Source organism: Pieris napi, chromosome 19 (assembly GCF_905475465.1).
Source record: "Pieris napi chromosome 19, ilPieNapi1.2, whole genome shotgun sequence".
Classification (NCBI taxonomy): Eukaryota; Metazoa; Arthropoda; class Insecta; order Lepidoptera; family Pieridae; genus Pieris; species Pieris napi.
In genome coordinates, this window is record NC_062252.1 from 5,892,269 (window position 1) to 5,915,782 (window position 23,514).

Below are 23,514 nucleotides of genomic sequence, written 5' to 3' on the forward strand. Positions count from 1 at the left end.
GTTACTAATGCGATAGAAAAGTTTATCTATTTCGCAATGATTGCCAGATGCAAAAAAAAATTTTTTCCATCATAATTAAATTTAAATTTAAGATTATAAAATGACTGTTAATTTTTTTCAATCAAACCTAATGTTGTTAAAAGGGCATGTGCTTTTTCTATGGAATTTCTTATTGAACAACTTAAAATATTGCAAACGAAAATATTGCATTGGGTTTCAATTTTTTTTTAGTTAATGCAAAACATCATTATGATCTTTTTACGGAAGGTTTTATTTTAAAATTTATCTTAATAAAATATGATTAAATTTAGAGCTAAATATTATTTTTAATAGCCACTCCTAAATTTGAATTTTATAAAAAAAATATTATCAAGTAAAATCGAGAGTCTGCCAATCGACAAATTTCCCTAATATCGGGTAAATTATTAAACATTGTCTGTACTGATGGTACTGATAGTGCCATTTTTATAGCGGGATCTCTTAATTTGTCAACAGTTTCTCGTCTAACAACTGAGCCTAGTTGACATATCAACAGTGATCTGCTTTAATAAAATAAAATTAATATAAGAATATTGCTTTAATAAATTAAAATAAATATTGTTATTCAAAATGAGAAGTGAGTATTAATAAATGTGTTATTAATTTGTTTTTATATTGATCTTTAACTTTAACAATCATGTATGATTATAAAAATGTTTTGATATTATTTCGTTATATTTAAATTTGCGATGACTCCGGCTAAATTCATAAAATATTAACTTACATAAAAATTAAGTCAACAAAAATTTTGTTTCGTAATTTTTTGTTTAAATCTCAAAATTTCTATTACAAAATTAAAAAATATTTTCAGTCCTCGGAATAAAGAACGCGAAAATCGATGACACCACCTTAGAAGTGCATTTTGAAAATGATATGGTTGTATGTTTTGAAGATTGCTGGCTCAGAGACCATTGCAGGTAATTACTTCATTAGTATAATTTATTAACTAACCATGTTTCTCAGAAGAGAAACGTATAAAAATATATCTTAATATATATAAATTACGTGTCACGTTGTTTGTCCGCTATGGACTTCTAAACTACCGAACCGATATGAATCATATTTGCATACCGTGTGTAGTTTGATCCAACTTAAAAGATAGGATAGCTTACATCTCAATTTATTCCCGCAATATTATTTTATTGCAAAATATTTGTTTATTATTTGAAAGTCACAATTCTAACAGGTGGCGCTGTGTTGAAAGTACCAACGTTTCACATAAGCTACAATTTAATGGCATAACCACCAAAAAAGCATGGTGGTCCCCATGACTGGTGTTCTCCTACCGTTTCCCTTGAATAGTTTGCTACTATGTAATATAACAAAAACCTTAGCCACAGCAACGCTTGGCCGGTCTGCTAGTATATTATATAGAGTAGAATAACTATATATAAATATAGTTCATACAATATCCACGTCATGATCATTTTTACGTCTGTTTCGTGGATTATCTTTGAAATAGCCATCTCTTATTTCCAATTCATTATTGCATCGGGAATTGAATCAAAGGCGAGTTACGCATTTTGTTTACCGACTAAGCTACACAGCGATTGACTAATTTATTTTTGACAATATTTATTACATTCTTTGCAATAATCTAACGATCGACTGTAACACTCATTTTCGTTATAGATGCTCCAAATGCTTCGTCATGAATACAAATCTAAGAGCGAACCATCTGATAGAACTACCAGATGTTACAATGAAAAGCGTAACTGTCAATGGATCCGAACTGCAACTAACTTGTAAGTTATTAAACTACCCAATATCTTTCAAACTTAACTTAAATAGATGTGTTTTTGGTTTCCTAAAATTATTATCTCTCTCCGAAATATTATTCTTGAGTAACGTGGCTACATTGAGTTACATAATATTTTAAATAATTACATATAGCCCTAACAGGCCGCTAATATTTGATGTAAAACCTTTATATATACTCTTAATTTATTAGAAATTAGTTATTTTTTAACCACGGTAATTTTATGGCATTCTAACTTATTTGTAATTGTAACATCCTAAGATAGTATTTAAGTTATTACTTAAATTTTAAAAAGTCAGTCCATTTCAACTAGCATAACAAAAACATTGTTCTGTCTCCCGATGTTTATTGTTTACATTATGATTAAGTCACAATTCACAAGATTATAATATTAAGCTGTTACTAAACAGATAGCAACTGAGAATGAAATCAACATTAATTTATTCCTTTAGAATCATTAAGATTTAAATAAAACATTTAAAACTGCGCCTTGATTTAAATCTACTTGTAGTTAGTCTATTCTGGAATAGTTTTAAGTCAGCTATAAAATGTATTTATTTAGGGTCTGATGAGCACGAATCTATCTACGATGCAGAATTTTTGGCTGAATTCGAAATGAAGTCCTGGGTGAACCGTCGAAGGATCAACCACGTGATATGGCGCGGGGATGAAATTGCTCACAAAGTTGCCAGAATCCCGGTTGACAAATTCCTCAAAACAAAACAAGGAGCAAAAGCGATCTTTCAATCAATTCTAGACTACGGAGTGGCTTTTATTGAGGAAGTAAGGAATTTTATTATTTGTTGTTCTTATTTATTTTATAGATTTTTATCGACCCAATCTTATGGAGAAAAGAAAGACAAAAGAAATGTCGGCTTTATTTTCTTGTAAGTTATAATTAGCAGTTTATAATTCGACAAACATAACGTATATTAATAAATACGCAAAGTCAAGTCAAAAACAACAGTCAGCCAGCAGAACTCATATAAAATATTTAATATTTGAATGTAATCACCAAAAAAAAAATAAACAAAATTCTTGAGCTATGCCTATGGCATAAAAGTATAAAAAACTCCTTGTTGCTATATATAAGATATATTTCATTAATGTTAAGGTGGAACCAACTTTGGACGGAACAGCAGTAGTAGCGGAGGCTCTTGGTGGAATCCAGCAAACTTTGTTTGGTGGTATGTGGGACATCAAAGTAGACGAATCACTTAACGACACGGCCTTCATGAGTATCCCTCTACCGCAGCACACAGATCTATCTTCCTTCACGGATCCCGCTGGGTAAATATATGTAGATTTTCCTATATCTATACTAATATTATTAAGAGGAAATATTTGATTTTTTGTTTGTTTGAAATGAATAGGCTCCGAAACTACTGGACCGATTTCAATAATTCTTTCACCGTTGGCAAGCTACACTATTGTCAAGGGACATAGGCTATGTTTTATTTAAAAAAAAAATAAGGATGCTTACTAAAACTTGAATAATCTAACCCAAGGTGTAAAAAAATAAACAAAAAACTTCCTTCAATCGCGTGCGCCGCGAAAACTATTAATGATAGAACAAAATGATGTATTACAATTTTTCAGGACACATCACTATCTATAAAAATATCGCGACAGCATGTCTTTATATTTTATAGTTACGACACAATAAGCGTCCGTTTATTAATTTTAAAACCGCTAGAAAAGGCTCTTTATTCGTACCTAGGTATTGATCCTTATCAAAATAAATACCAACGTTTCAAATAAGCTACAATTTAATGGCATAACCACCAAAAAAGCATGGTGGATTGGTGTTCTCCAGCCGTTTCTCTTAAATAGTTTACTACTATGTAATATAACAAAAATCTTAGCCACAGCAACGCTTGGCCGTGTCTACTAGTCATAGATAAGGAAACATCTTTTTATATCTCACGCATTATATTGACAACATCCAGTAAACTCAAACTCAAAATTCATATAGGTAAACAAGTACGCTTATGAACGTCAAAAAGAAGTTAAATTCATTGTAAATTTATATTTACTACCAGTTCGCAACTCAAGGGCGTAGAGCGGGTAAGAAGAACGTAGAAATATCTAGAAGCCTAAAGGCCTTAAATGGAAAGTTATCATAAAAAAGGCCAAAAACATATTGACCTGATTCTCTATTTTCGTGGCTCATATATGTGTGCCTTGCCTTCCTAATATTTTTGCACTGATATATCCTACTCTGTATAAGTGTTAATTACGCATGTATAATATAAGCGATCGAGCACAATTGCTCCTGTTCTTAACTGCTTAACTCTTGTAAAAAACGTGTGTGTACTTATGCACACGTGTTGTAGAAAAAAACGACACTAACAATAGAAAAAACTATATTGTTGACTATAGCTCACTTCAGGCTGTCGGTTTTTTGTGACGGTGTGCGCGCGCATCGAAAAATTTACTCTCATCATTTTTCCCTAACGCGCCAAAAGAAGTATAACTTCAGTAAAAAAATACATAGTCTGTTAAATTGTATTGACAGTGTTTAATATACCTATAGGTATTTAGAAAGTATTGCTAAATTGATATTTCTACTGACTGGAAGCCGTAAACATTAATAAGAAAGCCAGTGATGACAACAATGAGTAGAAATCCCAATGAAATTGCGTTTTTGTAGGCATCAAGTTATAGTTTATATTGAGTTTTTCCGCACAATCTACAACACAATAACTTTAGAAATGTCCCAATAGGTTTGAGTAGCCTTGTGTTCGGTTGATTTATCTGCTCCTCGCTCTTCAACTTTTTGCCCTTCAAGGATATCTAATCTAATATATAAAATTCTCTTGTCACAGTTTTCGTTGCCATACTCCTCCGAAACGGCTTGACCGATTTTGATGAAATTTTTTGTGCTTATCCGGTATCTATGAGAATCAGCCAACATCTATTTTTCATCCCCCAAATGTTAGGGGTAGTCCACCCCTAAATTTTTTTTTTAATTTTTAGATAAATTATTTATTTTTAATTTTTTTATGATACAGCATCAAAAAATACATACAACCCCTAATTTTCACCCCTCTACGATCAACCCCTATTTTTTATTATAAATGATATACATGGCAAAACGACGTTTGCCCGGTCAGCTAGTAAAACATAAAATAATTTATTGTCCTTATAAATCATCATTATCTATGATAGTCAGTGGTTTAAGCTTCAATCATAAAAACAATGGCCTCTAGTAGTTCTTCTATGAGGTTTGAGTCAAACCATTAGTAAGCATTCTGTCTTTTTAGTCATCGAAGTTTTAAAATTGTCTGTTTTGTCATTGAAATACTCTTCCTGAAAATTATAAATTCCTTGATATATAAAATAGTTGTTTACAATTAATCACGATAAAGGTGGCGATGGATGTCTTAATATTAAAAGCCTATATAAGGCCGTTTAAGCAAAACCTTTTTGATGTTATACTTCTTTAGGCGCGTTATGAAAAATTGATGAGAGTGAAATTTTACGATGCGTTCGCACCGTGACACAAAATTAACAGAATGAAGTTGCCCACGGAAGATGCTACGGCATTGGACATAATTTAAAAACAACATTCAAATAATAATATAATTTATGTTACACTTAATGTTACAGAATAATAATAAATATTTATTTATTTACTCCTTTTCCAGTCTTTGATTATTTATTTGTAATTAATTATTTGCATGCAATCAAAAACTATTTTTAATAATGCCAAAGAAGTATAACTTCTTACGCGCGTACATAAGTACACCCACCCTTTTTTTATATAAGCATACTTCCGGGTTTAAAGACAGATGGAGGAATTTGTGCTGCTGAAAAATATTTATAACGTTACTGATACTTTTAGCTTGCAACTCCTTCATTCCCTGGAACATACAAATGGTGAAGGTGGTGAGACTGTACTGGTAGACGGGTTCTACGCTGCAGCGAAGTTAAAGGAGGAGCATCCAAGAGACTATGACTTCCTTACAAAGTTCCCAGTGGAGGCCGAATACAAATTTAACGGACATTCATTTAGACACGCTGCGCCGGCGATTGAGCTTGATATGATCACGAATGACGTCAGACAAATTAGGTAAGATTTTTTTTAAATATTTTATAAGTTTCTATAGGTATATTGTTGTAGCGTGCAAAACGGTTACGATAATAAAAATAAACGCGTAATGTTAATTTTAAAAGCTGTCTTTACTTAAAAGAAAATTAGTATTTGTATTTAATGATGCAATATGACTAATCGAATCGTACTGACGGAAATTTTGTTAGTTTTCTGAAAAGTAAAGCCTTAAAGTAATGATAATAGTTGATTCAATTTGCGTATATTAATATGAGGTAGAACTCTACTTTTATTTCACTGTTCGACCAATAATCATCCCAGGCGCTCACGTGAAAAATAACATATATTGAAATGTGGCATTAACAACTGATTTGTATTTCAGATTCAACTCATATGATAGGTCACCAATGGCGTTCGCAAATGGTGAAGATTGCAGAACATATTACCGCTCCTTGAAACACTTCGCTTCATCCATCGAGAACAAGAAGAACCACTGGCAGTTCAAATTGAAGCCTGGTATGTGCTTTGCATTAGGATTAGACATAGACATAGACATAAGATTTATTACAATCAAAAACACACACACATAAACACACAAAATCACAGTACTTAAAGAAAAAAATAAAATAAAACATCAAAAACAATAAAAAATTAAAATTATTATTAAAATTATTATTATATAAGGATTAAGGAGTATTAATAAACTAAATTAATTAAGAACGGTACGATTTCCGCAATATTCTTTGTTACTGGAATATGATATGCTGTAGACATAGTAGATGTGACTTGCCTATGAAAAAAAAAGCTTTTGCCTAAATCACCAAGATATATATAAACAACAGAATGTACGAAATAATTTCTAAATCTTTATATATATAAAATTCTCGTGTTAGTTCCCATACTCGTCAGAAACGGCTCGACCGATTCTTATGAAATTTTATATTAATATTCAGTAAGTCTGAGAATCAGCTACTATCTATCTTTCATACCCCTAAGTGATAATGAGAGTCCACTCCAAAAAAAATTTTTTAGTTTTTAAATTTATTTTTGTTCTTATTTTTTTATGATACAGCATACAAAAACACATACAACCCCTATTTTTTATTATTGTGGATAGTCATTTTTATTGAACAAATTTATTCCTACAAATAATATATATGGCAAAACAAACGTTTTCCGGGTCAGCTAGTGATATATAAAAATACACAAAATCATACTCCAAATAGAAAATAAAAAAAATACAATATTAAACTTTATTTGGTAAAATAATTTAAAATAATTTCCTTTCCAGGCGTTGTTATGGTGTTCGACAACTTCAGGCTGTTGCATGGCAGGACGGGTTTCACCGGAAGGAGAGTCCTTGGTGGAACTTACGTATCCAGAACCAACTGGATGGACAAGGCCCGTGTCCTGGAACTTATTCACTAAGCTGATAAAATTATTTAAGTAATAATTTAAGAAAATAATTTAGTTACTTTGTATTTTAATTAAGAAATAAAGTTTATAAAATCTAATCTGGTCTGTATTTTTGATAACTATTTTATTTATGCTACCAGTAATAGGTGATAATTAAAACCTCTGATTTATATTTCTTTAGACACAATAAAATCACTCAGTTCTTGCTTATATATGAAAATATATTTCACGTAAACTCAAAACATGACGGTGTTAATATAGTATGGTCTGTAGAATTTGAATCGTTACGTTCATTTATTTTGACACGATTTTAATGATTATTATTATTATAATGATTAGCTAATGAATTCAATAGCTACTTGAGGATTAACAAGACCGCAATCGAGAATAACTTAAGAAAATCGGCCGGGCTTAATTTTACTTTTCGTAATTACAACCGGTACATACCTTCGAAAAGATATGTACCTACCAGTTAAAGATTTTTTATTGATGGGACTGGGATGGAATGGGGAGGTGGCTCAGCTGAGGTTAAGTTAAACCACTGCCCAAGGACATTCAAGACTTGTAATGCTATTTGTGGTTGCTTCACCTTCCCTAAGCATTATTAGTTATGAAATATTTGTATGGGAAGCGAATGAAATGATAACGCGTTTCACGTGATTGTGAAGTGAACAATTCTTTAGACGGTACAATTTTTACGGATGAAACGCAATAATAATAATTATATTAGCGTCACGAAGATATCAGCGTTTTTGTGGAAGAAAAGGGAGAGAGCGATTGAGGGAGTGAGAGAGGCTAATTACCTTATAGAAATTATATTTTTAAAATTAAAATTTCGTAAAGAGAATTTATGAAATATTAGTATGTTATATTTTATCTCAAATGACGAATTGTAAATTAAAACACCATGAGTTTTTATTTTCGAAAAAATAAATTAAATCTATAATATGTATTAATTTTCTACACTTTTAATATTTTAATGTTAAATCCATTAAAATGTCTAACATATCTTCCTGTTTCCCTCCCTCTGAGTCTCGAAAATCTAAAGTTTTAGATTTGTATAAATATGAACAAGACTTAAAAATTAATTCGCCAAAGAAGTTACACTTCTGATACGTATATTTTGTACGCACGCACTTTTTTTTTAAACAACATCGGTCGTGCAAAGTATCTGTGGTTGGACTATTTGTCCTGTAGACTGACAGTTAAACAATATATTCTGAAGAGTTGAGAATATATTGTTTCAATATAATTAGTGTATATATATTGAGATTGTCCATGGGCGGCGGTATCACTTAACATCAGATGAGCCTCCTGTTCTATAAAAAAAAGAGTTATCTCTTTGCCATTCGTTTTAGATTTTTACCCCCTTACAATATTTAAATTAAAAGCAACGATAAAAGTAATAAAATTTATAAGTACCTATGTGATCTTCAATCGTATAATATATATCTCAGATGGATTGACCTGCCCTTAAAAAATGTAGTAAACTAATTCGCCAAGCAATATGTATCAATCAAGCAGTTGATAGTGAGTTTTCATAAGATTCTTTTAGGACATCTCGATAACCTAATGACATGAGTTTAGAGGTACATAAATGGGAACTCCACTAGGACGTCGACTAGTGGCTCTACGTGCGACACTCAAGGTCGTGAGTGGGAATCAGGAATGGGCCTTGCGAATTAAACACTTGTTTGTACGGTAAAGGAAAATATCGTGACGAAACCGGCATGCTTTAAATACACACGACATGTCAACCACAGAAGGCCATACATACAAAAAACGATTAAGAAACTGATGCAGAAGTTAGAGGCTAGGCTGTGCCTTTCCATACTTACATGAGGGAAAGATTAAAAAAATGATTTTGCGCGTCTAATGACATGTATGAAATTTTTAGTCGAACTAATTACATAGATAGAAAATTTAAGTACTTAGGGAGCGTTCAAGTATTAAGTCACGCAAATTTTGAAGATAATTGACCCCCCGCATGTAACGCACCGTAACGTTTTTCTGTACCCAAGTATAGTAAAACGTTTCGTGGCCACCTAGTGACTCTTTATACCTTAAAGTATCTATTATGTGGTGTAAAGTACTGGAAAGTCGAATGATATTAACAATAACGCGTAATTCAATCCCCGCCCCGCATCGTTACGTTTATCAAAAGGACCCCCCCCCCCCCAAATTCGTTACGTAATACTTGAACGCTCCCTTAGTCAAAATATGTAAAATGTGTATTGTATGTCAAAAACAAAATGAATTGGGAATATGGTAAAGAGTACAATCCGGCTGAATTTTTCGTATTACACATTACTATGCTACTGCATATAACAAAAATATACGTACATATCGAACACGGCATGAATAATTTAAAAATAAATTGATGAAAAATTAAATGTCAGCATAAATAAAATATTGCGTTTTAAATAACGAAACTTGTAGTAGGTAGATAGAGGACAAAAGACATCAATGTCCGCCTTATGTTCATTTACAATGTTGTTTTTTCAATGTTTGATACAGAAAATATATAGAAGTGCATCGTATTTGTCTACTCAGTCTCTCTCTAACAACGATTTTGATCACTCAAAGCGATCTTTTCTAAAATATTGCAATAGATTATCCATAATTTGTATTAATTTCTATACGGAAAAAGCGATATCCTCTGACAAGTGTGACCCTGACCGTTGCAGTTGATGAGATTTTAATAATATTGTTATTAGTTACGATAAACTTTATGCATTTAGTATAATTTATAAGATATTCCTGGAAGTTATCGATCACAGTGAACACGTAATTATTTTAATAACAGTATTATAAAATGGCAGGTAAGACAACATTAGATTTTCCTTAATTAAATATTAATGTATGATTTATTCAAAACTAAGAAAATGATATCACATTATTAGACAATCACCTGAATTCGAATTTAAATTTGTAGTGTGGTGTTGCCCTTCAGGAATCAAGGTTAAAACCCTTAGTGTTTTTTGGTGTTTTCTGTACTTTTAGTATTTTATATATTACAATAATAAATAAAAAATGTATACTACTACTAAGTAGAAATAAAAGTACATAAAGTAAATGCCTATTTAGCTAATTTTATTCTTATTGAACTTATTTACATATTATTAATAAGTTACAGTTAGGAATTCAAATAAGTACGAAGCATGTAGAAATGAATAATGTGTTTATTAAGCTATATTATATAACGTATGACGGCTCATTATCTAGTGGTTAGTACCCCTGACTGCTAATCCATGGGTCCCGGGTTCGATCCCCGGCTGAGACAAACATCGATGTGATGAGCATTTTGGTGTTGTGCTTAGGTCTTGGGTGTTTAAATATGTATTTATATGTCTATCTATCTATAATATGTATGTATATCCGTTGCCTAGTACCCATAACACAAGCTTCACCAGCTTAGCAATGGGACTAGGTCAATTGGTGTGAATTGTCCAATATAAAAAAAATATATTATAATGATATTTATTTAATTTTGTGGTTTTACAGAAATAAAAGGGGTAAATAGGAACGGAACAGCAGTGAAAGTAATTTTTGACGATGGATATGATTTAACATTCGAAGGTTGCTGGTTGAGGGATCACTGCAGGTTAACTTTAATCTGTTATATTTACTCTTCAATTTCTAGTAACTAGCGTCCAATTTTTTGCAATAAACGAGAGATAAAAATACTACAAAAAAACATATAATAATTTTTTTTTATATTGTAAATGTTCTTATATCAGGGGTTGTAGAAATCTTTGGCTTAATTGTCTAGAATAACTAAGCAATTTACTAATTTAAAGCAGGGATGTTATGGAGCTGTGATGGTATCCGTAACTGTAACGGAAACAATCGGATATCCGAAATAAATATATATCCGTATCCGTTTCAGAACATTCGGATAGTTTCGACGCGACATGTTTCGATGTGTTTTTGTTAATGGTTTCATTACTCACAAAAATAATTAAAAAGAAAACATTTAATAGGTTATTAATTAATATGTGCAAATGTTTTTGTAGAGCTCTTAAATTTATTGAATTTGTTTGATCTATAGATAAAACTGAGGAGTTTTTATATATTTTACTTCAATCTAATAACCGTAACCGAAACTATCCGAAACTAACGGATAATCCAAAATAATTACATATCGGTAACCGTATCCGAAACCAATATAATTTTATTCCTATATCCGTATCCAGATCCGAAATATCATATCCATAACATCTCTAATTTAAAGGTGCCACGAGTGTTACGATACAAAAACAAAACTAAGGACTGCCCACATTTTGGATATTCCTGAAGTTGATATTGATGAAGCCATGTGCAAAGATAGGAAACTCATAATAAAATGTAAGTATTAAGACAATTTAATTGGATATAAAGCATGCAAATACAGGGGTCTAGGCTCAGAATATGATTTTGTTCCATTCGGTGTCGAGACCCTTGGTCCGTGGGGTCCTAGCGCTTTAAACTTTTTAAAGAAATTTCAACATCACATCCGAAGATCTGGCAGCTACCTCGGACAAAAAATTAGTCGATTCAAAGGGGGAACGCTGCCAGTATCTTCGGAACCTTGCCTAAAGGGACTCCTTTTAATAATATATTTTAGTTTATGTTAAGTTTAGTTATTTATTTCAATGTATATTATTTTTTATAATGTTAATTAGTGTTATCTATTAAATAAATATTTACTTTGTATTGGATATTGAAGTGTATAAGGACGTATTGCAAACGTACCAGGCTCGTTTGGACTATTTGAGATACTCTAAAACTACGACGTGACATCATTGACCTAGTTATTTGTATAAAATATTTAACTTTAATACTTATACTAAACTTCTTGCACTTTTTCATTTCGTTGTAATACTAGAGTTACTAGAACTAAAAGTCTACGGCTTGCTTATGCGCTACTTTTAATGGTGCTTAATGGAACTTAATTATTAATATTGATATATTTTACAACAATCTTCCAACTTACCGTAACTTTGTTTATTGTGCTTTTAATGAGGTTTAGGTTTCGTTTCAGTTATTATTACAATTTTAGTTACTGTTTGTTTAATATTTCCATTGCTAGCTCATATTCATATTTTCTTGTATAATTTTATGCATACATGATGTTTTAAAACTTATAAATAAACTAGCTGATCCGGCAAACGTCGTTTTGCCATGTTTATCATTTATAATAAAAAAAAGAGGTTGATCGTAGAGGGGTGAAAATTAGGGGATGTATGTATTTTTAATGCTGTATTATAAAAAAAATTAAAAAAAAAATTAGGGGTGGACTACCCTTACCATTTAGGGGGATGAAAAATAAATGTTGTCCGATTCTCAGTTATACCCAATATGCACGCAAAATTTGATGAGAATCGGTCAAGCCGTTTCGCAGGAGTTCAACCACAAACACCGTGACACGAGAATTTTATATATTAGATAAATTAAGTACAGTTTTATATTATTTATCTATACCAAAAAAACTTAAACTTTGTTACACAGGCGAATTTATAATATTAGCTCTAATCAAATAACCGTATTCATTAAACAAATTAGCCTATTCTAATATCTATAATTAATTTTATTAAAGATCTGTATTGTTTTACACATAGTACGTATTTGTTATTCTATATAGTTTTTTCTTTAAAAGATTGTCCGTTGTATTGAATTTCAGATTTCTTTTCTCTTTGTCTATTAATTTACTTACTTATGTTTTCTGTTTCATATATCTTGTTTATCAATGGTATCTGTTTTGGCTTTGTAATACTGTCTAAGTGTTTAGTTTTATAATATGGATGTTAGCTGTAAGATTACTATTTAATAAATAAATAGATATCGGTTTTTGAACACCAAAAATGTTCCTTAACATTGTGAATACATAATAATCAATGTCGCGTATAGGAAATTGTCGATGTAATCCATAAGAACCAGTTTATCACGCTTGATATTTCTTGATATTTAAAGGATGTCTCTATATGTATGTCATGTTTGCCTATAAGTGCTTGTCACATTAAAAATTATATTTTGTGTTTGTTTTAACCAATGTCTCAGTGTACCAAGCGTTGGCAAGCTTTTTCTCAATAAAAAAAAGGGTCTATCGAAACAAAAAGCCGAGGTTGCGGAGGCTTAAAGGCGGAGGATAAAATGCCAGTGCTTTGGTACGCAAGGGTGGAGCGGCTGCATTTCCCGTAGCGCCGGAGCTCAAAAAACCAATTATTATTTAGATCGGTTAGGTTAGGTTAGTATAGGTATATTGAAGAACTGTATGTGTGTTAGGAATCAAAATTTATAACAATTTATTTACAATTTTACGGTGACAAATCCTCCAGGGTCAGACAGCCACGTATCGAGTTATAATGGAGACTTCTTATCAGAATTCAATTACGAAACGTGGAGCAAGAGTCGGAGGAGTTCACCGAAACTCTGGCGGGGCGATGATATCGTAAACAAAGTCGCTAAGGTCCCGGTCAAGAAATTTCTTAACACTACTGATGGAGCATCTGCTGTATTCCAGTCTTTACTGGATTATGGAGTTGCTTTTATAGAAGATGTATGTTTATTTACTAATAATTATAACAGTTTTTTTGATAGACCTTGGCACATTTTAATCGTTGGTAAAGCATAGTGGTCACCACCAAATTTTGAATACAATTTCTGGTTTTAGAATCAATTATACATTAGATGAAAATAAACAAGTGTTTTAGGAGCATTTCAAATTAATAATTAAAGAAAGGTTTCTTTCTGTATTGAAACAATACTTAGGATTCTTATTCAAATTCAAACTTTCATATTGGCAACAAAATGTACACTTATGAACGTCAAAAAATAAATATAAATGAAATGCTTCTAATTTTGCTTTTACTGCCAGTTCTCAAATCAAGGGCGTAGAACGAAAGAGAAGAACTGGCAATAAACTCTCCGCCACTATTTTTAATCGCCATTACACCATGTTCTTAAGTAATCAATAGTTAATAATAAAATAAATTAAAAACAAGGATTTGGCATGGTGAAATAAGAGCACTCACTTACATTCTCGTGGGATCAACACGCAAATACATAGTTGAAATAACTAACATCACCACATACACAAATTCAAGTCTGACCAGTCACCATAAGTAGCTTAGTATACTGAATGTTTATTTTTCAGGTCGAACCAAGTCTAGCAGCTACGGAAGTAGTGTGCAAGGCATTAGGAGGTGTTCAGCATACATTATTTGGTGGTATGTGGGAGATCAGCCCGGAACCAGGAAACAATGATACCGCTTATATGAGCGTGGGTTTACCTCAGCACACAGATCTTTCATCCTTCACTGAGCCAGCGGGGTAAATTTTTTACATAGCTTTCTTCTGTTTAATAACAAAATCATTTCTACAAATTATCTGTAATATTATAATAGTAGACATACATAGGTAGTCATATTATTATTACATTCTTTTACTCCTTTTGCGACTGAGGCGCTAACTAGCTGCTATGGACTGTGGAAGAATGACCAGCGCTGTGGAACAGTCTGCTCTTCAGCATAATGCTGAGCCAATTACAACCACAGCACACATGCATTACACACCTATGGGCACCAGATACCCGTATCTACCTTCGAAAAGTCTAGGCTGGCACTTAAGACCCCAGATACGCCATTGTACTCAAACATCTGAGTCTGCTATCAAAAACAGATAAGATATAGTAAATTCAACTTTTAATACAGAAAACTTTAGGCCTAACAACTAAGGTTTTAACTAGTGTTATTAAATTAAAAAATATATATAAAAATGACACAATTACTCAATAATTTTATCGCGCAAAGGTCAGGTAAATGCCTGATGGCTATTGGTCAAAGTCTATAAAATACTTGCTTTAATTGGTTTTAACAAGACAACAGTAGGATAAACTTAAGTTCAAAAGTTGCGCAATGGTTAATTAATGTTGGTTTATGGTTTATGATTAATGCTTCGAAACCCAGAGAATTAAAACGTTTTTGTTGATTGTAAAGAGATATGTGATCGTATATTTATTTTTACGGGGCTTGAATTACTTGAATAGTACAGCCTCCATGGATATTCATGAAATCCATTTTCGTGCGTAAAACTATAGTATAAAACTCGCTGTTTATAACGTAGCTTTCTTTATATATCGAAACTAAACTTCTTTTAGCTTTTCTAGCTCTTACTTTGAGGTATCTTTAACAACTAATTATTTTTAAAGGCTTCAAGTATTCCACTGTATACGACACGATGGCTCTGGTGGAGCGAGCGTTATCTCAGATGGATTTTATGCAGCAATGAAATTGAAGGAAGAAAACCCTAAAGATTTCGCTTTCCTGACCACATTCAAGGCGGAGGCTGATTACCAGTTCGATGGTCATTATTTTAGACACGCTGCACCGATGATTGAACTGGATCAATATAATGATGTTCGTCTAGTAAGGTGAGAACATATAGCTATTTTTTACATTATTTGACCGCAAGTCAGTATATATATTATATACTTAATCAAACGATTAGCTCTAAGGAAAGCCGAAATCAGTGAAAGGTGTCGTGATCATAAAATCTTTGTTTATTACTAGACTATCTACAAGATTTTAAATGTAATCAAATTTTTCATTTATGTAATTAATAAAATAGAAAGCTACACGGTTTCTTCCTTTTATTTGCCTAGATAAATCTGTAATCGTTTGTCACAGTTCTAGTATGGATATTTTTTCAGATTCAATACGCATGACCGTTCCTCTATGGCATTTGAAAGTGGCGAGCAGTGCAAAAACTATTACCGGGCAATCAGGAACTTCGCTAAGCATATTGAAAATAAAGAAAATCTGTGGACATTTAAATTAAAACCAGGTACGATGTTAATATACGTTTTCATTTCTATTATTCTACAACTGCAACTGGTCTTTTATAAAACTTACTAGCTGACCTGGCTAACTTCGTTCCGCCCTACAACCTTATAATATCGTTGTTACTTTAATTTAACTTATTTTAGGATTTCATTAATGTTAAGTATTACATTAATTCCTCTTCCTCTTCCTCTTCCCCCCGGATCGCCATAAGGTGTAGACGTGCTGAGTGCTTTATTTTTATTTGTATTTTAATTTTAATAAATTCAAATCGAAAAATAAATATAACTGTCTACTAGGAGAACATAAACAAAGTGAAGTGTAGTCAAGCAACCATCTAATTACTACGTGCGCTCCTGGTACTGCGCCCGATCACCCCACTATCGAAGGTATTGATCCCACTCAATATTAATCTTATCGAATCCCCTAAAGCTGTGAATTTACGCCACGCCCACATCCCTACCAGCGTCACACTCGTGCCCCGCTTACCACCACTACCTGCGTCCTGCGCCCGCGCTGATTGCAACAGGTGACTGTGGCCACGCCCACTAATTATCTATTGGCCTATTTACCTTGAGCCATCGGGAACTTCTTATCGGACATTCCATTGTTTAGTGCATTCACATTTTTTGCAAACATCTGCTTGTACTATCGAATAGACAACTGTTAAACTCATTATAATAAAGGATGAATCCTATTGGAGATAAGTCACTATCTGAATCTGCCATTGATCAAATTGGTATGGAAATGGAACAAATCACTCCTCCCAACTATGTGGCCTTGAGAAACAAGAGAAGAAGAGAAGATGATACGAATGTGGACCGATTTGACGTTTTTAGAGAAGAGATAAAAACACTCATTTTAACAATGTTTAAATCGCAAGAAAGTGGCTCCAAAAAGCTTGAATCCACTCTTACCGAAATAAGTAAGACAAACACAAATATCCAGACAACTATGTCCTTCCTCGCTGAACAGAATGTAGAACTTAAAAAGAAGTTAGAACTTCTCGAAATAGAAAGGAAAAAGGACAAGGAACATATTTCTATTTTGGAGGGACAGCTAGAAGACTTAAAAAGAGATAGATTGAAGAATAACATTGAAATAAAAAATGCACCCAAGGCTGATAAGGAAACAAAAGAAGACCTTATAATTATGACCTTAGAGTTGGCTAAATCAGTCAACTGTCAGTTGAGTGAAAAAGACATTAATGATATTTACAGGATAAGATTTAAGAGGGAGGGAAATGCTAGTTCCCCTATAATAGTTGAATTAAGCACTACCTTATTAAAAATGAAGTTTCTACAGGCCTGTAAAACATACAACTTGAAGAACAAGGATAAATTACGAGCTAAACACCTAGGATTAAAATCACAAGGTCAAGAAAATATCCCTGTCTACGTAGCAGAACAGCTGACCGCCTCCAGGGCTCGGCTGTACTTCCTTGCTAGAGATCTAATGAGATCAAAATCTTATAAGTTTTGCTGGACTTCCTATGGCCGTGTCTACGTCAGAAAATCTGAAAATTCACCCATTATCACTATAAATAATGAAGCAATCGTCCAAAAACTACTAGGAGAGCAATGACTAGACTTAATTCTTGAACCTTGTTATCTCTCTCTGTCTTTGCTTGCTCGGCCCATTTTATATTTTTGTTTTACCATATTATGTTATTTCATACTAGTTTTACATATTGCCCCAATAGCACCCAAACCACATCTTTTTAACTACATAGTAAAATATCTTATGTTATTCTTTTATCAAATTTTGTTCCCGATTGTACACACATTACTCATTACTACTACCAAGACACATAAATACTTTATTAACAAAGGCTTGGATTCGGCCCTACACTACTACACACACACCTTCTCCAAACATATTCACACATTATCAGTACGCGATACTTTCATAATAAGTAGACTATTTAACACACTTCATAACCAACAAGCTAATAAAATGAATGGTTTATTTAAAATTCCATCCAATTATGGATAACGTAATCTCATTGATAACAGAAATTGACAATAGTGAGGTGGCTAATTCTAGCTTATGTGATGTTCATGACATATGTAACCAATCCCCTAAATTTCATAAAAATGATTTAAAAATAATTTCTCAGAATATTGTGTCGGTATACAGCAAGTTAGATGATTTCCAACTCACCCTTGCCCAGCTTAATTTTGAAGCAGATTTGATAATTTTAACTGAATGTAGAATAGATAGTGATAAACCAATACCCCAAATGGAGAACTACACTTCTTATTCGACTACAAACCATATAAACCAATGTGATGGTGTTGTTATCTATGTTTCTAGAAAACACAGTGTCAATGTCAAAGAAATTATTCTAACACATGCATCCTGCCTCCAAATTTTATTTTGTGGAGTTACCGTGCTAGGAATATACCGGTCCCCTTCACATACTAATTCCGAGCCCTTCACGGACTCATTAGACCGACATTTAACATCTTTGAAAAATTGTATTAATTTAATTATAACCGGGGATATTAACATTAACCTGATTGACAGAAATGATGCTCCGCAGCAGGAGCGTAATAACCGGCTTTACTATTTAAACATGCTGGCTATGCACGGCTTGCTACCTGGCCATGTACTACCTACACGGTATGGTAATTGTCTGGATCACTTTATGCTGAGACTAGACAAAAATAAACATTCCACAAATATAAATGTAATAAATACTTCTGTCACTGATCACTCCACCATATTCTTAAGGCTCTCCAATATACCAAAGTCAGGTGCTTCCACTAAGACAAAAACATTCATTGATTACGATAAGGCGATAGCTACTCTAAGAGATAGCACATTGGTGGCTGACTTAACTTCATTAAACAACCCCAACATGATTATAGAGCTCTTACTAAGTAAAATAAGACAAACCTTAGATTTACATACAGTCACTAAGATCATTACATGCAAATATCGTGTAGTTAAGCCATGGATGACTTTGGGCATTCTACGATGTGTCAGAAATAGGAATAACATGCAGAAAAAGCTAAAATTAGACCCTGATAATGAAATTTTAAAAATAACTTACCGTAGATATCGAAATTATTGTAATAAATTAATCAGAAACCTAAAAAGAAATTATAATAAACAGCAACTAATTCTAAATAAAAACAACTCAAAAAAATTATGGCAAACTGTCAACAATATTACAAATCGGAATAAAAATAAAAGCGACAATTACGAACTGCTCCACTGTAAAGAAACAGCACAAGAGTCTATAGATCATTGTAATCAATATTTTACCCAAGTTGGCAAATCACTAGCAGAAGGTATCCTTGCACAACAACCCGCATACAATTGTTCTGACAAAACTACTTCGAATTATCCTCACTTAACTTCATTTGTATTAAGAGATACTGACAATGATGAGGTTCTTAATGTCCTGATGGGGTTAAAATCAAATAGTGCTCCAGGCTGGGATGGCATTCCTACCCAATTCTTAAAGCTAACTGCTGATATAATTGTCCCTATTATTGTTCATTTGATCAATCTATGCTTTGCTCAAGGTGTCTTTCCAGATGCACTGAAAATCGCTGTAGTTACCCCAGTGTACAAAGGAGATGATAAAACGGATATAAGCAATTACAGGCCTATTTCTGTTTTACCACCTATTGCCAAAATACTGGAGAAAATAATTAATAAACGTTTAATGAACTACCTTAATACATTTAATATCCTCTCCCCAAGTCAATATGGCTTTAGACGGGATTTATCGACAGAAGATGCCGTGTTGGATCTCACATCGCTTATTACTAATGCTGTGGATAAAAACAAAAAATGTGCTGCAGTGTTTTTGGATATGAAAAAGGCATTTGACTCAGTATCAATTACAGACCTTATCGACAAGTTGGAGAAAATAGGTATAAGAGGAATTCCCTTGAAATTATTCAAAGACTATTTATGCAATCGAAAACAGAGTGTAAAAATAGGAAAACACCAAAGTGAACAATGTGAAATCACCTTCGGAGTTCCGCAAGGAAGTGTATTGGGGCCCACTCTATTCCTTGTATATATTAATAATTTATGTAACATGGATATAGAAGAGGGAACAATGTTCACTTATGCTGACGACACTGCTGTCGTTTTTGTAGCTGACACCTGGGAGGCTGTTAAAAATAATTCCCAAAAGGGCCTTGCAAGAATAGCTAAGTGGCTCAGCGATAACCTTTTGACCCTCAATACCTCTAAAACTAACTATGTATGCTTCTCCAATTATAACTCCTCTCAACCACCTCCGACGTTTGCTATTCAAATACATACTTGTGGCTCACCTCATTCTATAATATGCTCATGCGATTTTATTAAGCGGCAAAACTGCGTAAGATACCTGGGTACTATGGTAGACCAACGCCTATCATGGCGCGATCATATAGAGCTAGTTATGGCTAGAGTAAGAAAACTCATATGGTTATTTAAAAATCTAAGACACGTAGCTGACTCGGCCCTCCTAAAACAAATTTATACTGCTCTTGCGCAGTCAATATTAATATACTGCATTCCGGCCTGGGGTGGTGCCATTAAAATAAAATTCCTGGAACTGGAGAGAGCACAAAGGTCACTACTCAAAGTTATCCATTTTAAGCCATACAGATTCCCTACGGAAATGTTATATGCGGTTAGCGATCTTCTGTCAGTACGTAAGTTGTATGTACTGCAAACTACTCTTAGAACCCATCGACATATTGGATATGATCCTAGTATTTTGAACAGACGTAGAAGGCATAATGTGGCACCTTTACCAACTTTTAAAACTAAATATGCTCATAGACAGTACTGCTACCAGTCTGCTAACTTATATAATAAATTAAACAAGGAATTAAATCTATATAATATGAATAAATATAAATGTAAAATAACTATAAATTGTTGGTTAAAAACTCAAACCTATGAAGAAGTTGAATCTATTATCTAAGAATTACTATTCTAAAGTCTACTTTTATCTTACACTCTAAAAGAACACACACACTCAAACATATGATACAGACATATACACACATACCTCATACACACTCACTCACACACACTTACACTCTCACACATCAACATACACTTAACTGAATACAACGAACACCCCTCAATTTATCACTCATACACGATGCATCTTTTAACTTGTATAAATATTGTTTTGTTTTTGTAATATTATTCCCTTTTGTCTAAACTTACATACCTAATTAAGTGTACCTAGGAAGAGCGGATACTCCAAACACAAGTATATTATACATACTTAAATGGAGGCTCCAGCCACATGTTGTTATCATTGTAAGTGATTGAATAAATATTTTTTCATTTTTTTCATTTTTCACATTAATACAACTTTTTTGCAAATATAGAAATGTTTTATTGCTTGCCATTGCGAAAGAAGAATGGCAGTTTTACACATTAGGCATCTTCTCTCTAGCGTCAATATGGCGATACTGCATGTTAAGCACTTTCTGATATCCAACATCTTTTGATCAGGATCAAAGCATGGTTATGCATCTCCTCATTCACCTCAAGATCGGAATTTCTTGAACTGACACGAATTCGACGTAAAATGTGCGTAGTTTTGTCAACAGATGGCACTATATGGTTTTTGCATTCGTAAAATTAATTAATTAATTAATTGTTATTCGATAACTTATCCGATATTTTATTGCTTATTCTGCTATTCGGGACGGAAACAAATCCAACAAATCAAAAACCATGGCAATCGGTCCAGCCGTTCTCGAGTTATAAGTGTTGTAACAAACACGACTTTCTTTTATATATATAGATATTAAACATAATAAAGTCACAGACCTCCTATGACAGCAGTCACTAATAAGATCTAATAATTTTGAACTTTCTCTCTCTTTGTTGAGATCCCCTTATATTAGCATAACGGAATTGTCACGGACGACAACTAAGTGTCAGATTCAGGTTTACGACGTAGTGAGAATGTGACAAAGTAGTTTCATAGATCCTTCATTACTATCGATTATTTTGTTACATATCTAATGATACGAAATTAGTCAAATAAATAAACAGCAATCTAACCTTTCCTCACACTTTTTATCAACCCGCATTTGTTTAATAGGATTTTGTAAAATTATAAAATATATTTTCAGGACTCATCATGGTCTTTGATAACTTCAGGGCTTTTCACGGAAGAACTGAGTTTACAGGAATGAGAGTTATAGTTGGCAGCTACGTATCACGTACTGATTGGCTCGACAAAGCTCGAAGCTTCAAGCTTATTCAGTAGTATACTTGTATAAATCTTGTACTTATTTTTTTATATAGTATGTGAAAATTGGATTACTATTTACATTAATATGCACTCTAATATGCACCAACTCTGTCCAGTGTACACATGCCTGAATACAAGAATTAATGAAATAAATACATTTTGTTTGCATTATGCATACTTTTTATAAAAGGAAACAGTGGCGTAACTATACCATCTGGGGCCCGTGGCAAATTCTTTTGATGGGGCCCTATAAATGTAAAAATCGTCACGTTGAACTCAGTTTAATTTTAATAAAATTAAAGTATATGTCCCACTTATGGCCATAGGCCTCCTCTCTTAGACGAGAGGGAATGGTCTGTAGTCCCCACGCTAGCCCAAAGCGTATTGGAGACTTCATATTCATCCATAGAACATAATATCTGTTGAGCAGGGGCCCTCTTGGGTCAGGGGCCTGTGGTGTTTTGCCAGCCCTGCCACCCTATAGTTACGCCACTGAAAGGAAGAGGCAAGTGACACAGGCTAATAGGATAAAAATATGAAAGCTAAATCCTCTCCCAGAACCTATTGACAGGCATAATGGCGAATGTTTGTGATTGCGTGGTTAAATTTGTTAAATAGACGTTATTTAAAATGAATGACAAAATGTCAGGCCGTTGGACGTTTGACACAATTTTAATATGCAGCATTTTAAATTCTGCAGCTCAGATTGTTGTATATTTTTTTTAGAAAAATATTTAAGGGATATTTATGGAATTATTTATTTTTAAACAAAAAGTTTAAAAATAAATAATTTCTTGATAACCTGTATGAGTATTTGTTTAAGTTTTTTGTTTTAAACATTAATATATATGTTTTTCACTAAATATTTGTGATGTTTCAATAGTATTTTAAGTAATTTCTAATAAACTATCCCATTTAGTAATACATGTTTTTCTCAAAACTAATAATTTTGAAGTTCATGCGCGGGCTGAAGATGTATGTTTCATTATCCGTTTTTTAGCTAAACCTACTTTTTATAGTACACTACAACATAATATGAATTACTATTAGAATTTTATTGATAAACTTTTATTTTTTCCTAACTGGAGTGACCCACCCTATTGTATATGTCTCATTATCATTTGTTTTTTCTAATTAGCAATTAGGTCCTCAGCCTTTTGAGCCAAATCGTCATCGAAATTTTGGTTAC

The 23,514-nt window shown here is 32.8% G+C and overlaps 2 protein-coding genes across 2 annotated transcripts; both read left to right on the forward strand.

Annotated features, from left to right (window-relative positions):
* Positions 1-476: 476 nt before the first annotated feature.
* On the forward strand, positions 477-7,366 carry LOC125059286 (trimethyllysine dioxygenase, mitochondrial-like). Its single transcript, XM_047663653.1, has 8 exons — positions 477-616; positions 851-956; positions 1,672-1,784; positions 2,361-2,581; positions 2,913-3,088; positions 5,646-5,873; positions 6,235-6,368; positions 7,144-7,366. The coding sequence occupies exons 1-8, from the start codon at positions 610-612 to the stop codon at positions 7,278-7,280; spliced, it is 1,122 nt and encodes a 373-aa protein (XP_047519609.1). The 5' UTR covers positions 477-609; the 3' UTR covers positions 7,281-7,366.
* Positions 7,367-9,818: 2,452 nt separating this feature from the next.
* On the forward strand, positions 9,819-22,476 carry LOC125059184 (trimethyllysine dioxygenase, mitochondrial-like). Its single transcript, XM_047663481.1, has 8 exons — positions 9,819-10,090; positions 10,773-10,872; positions 11,503-11,615; positions 13,586-13,806; positions 14,404-14,579; positions 15,457-15,678; positions 15,958-16,091; positions 22,204-22,476. Exons 1-8 carry the CDS (start codon positions 10,084-10,086, stop codon positions 22,338-22,340), a joined length of 1,110 nt encoding a protein of 369 aa, XP_047519437.1. The 5' UTR covers positions 9,819-10,083; the 3' UTR covers positions 22,341-22,476.
* The last annotated feature ends 1,038 nt before the right edge of the window (positions 22,477-23,514 follow it).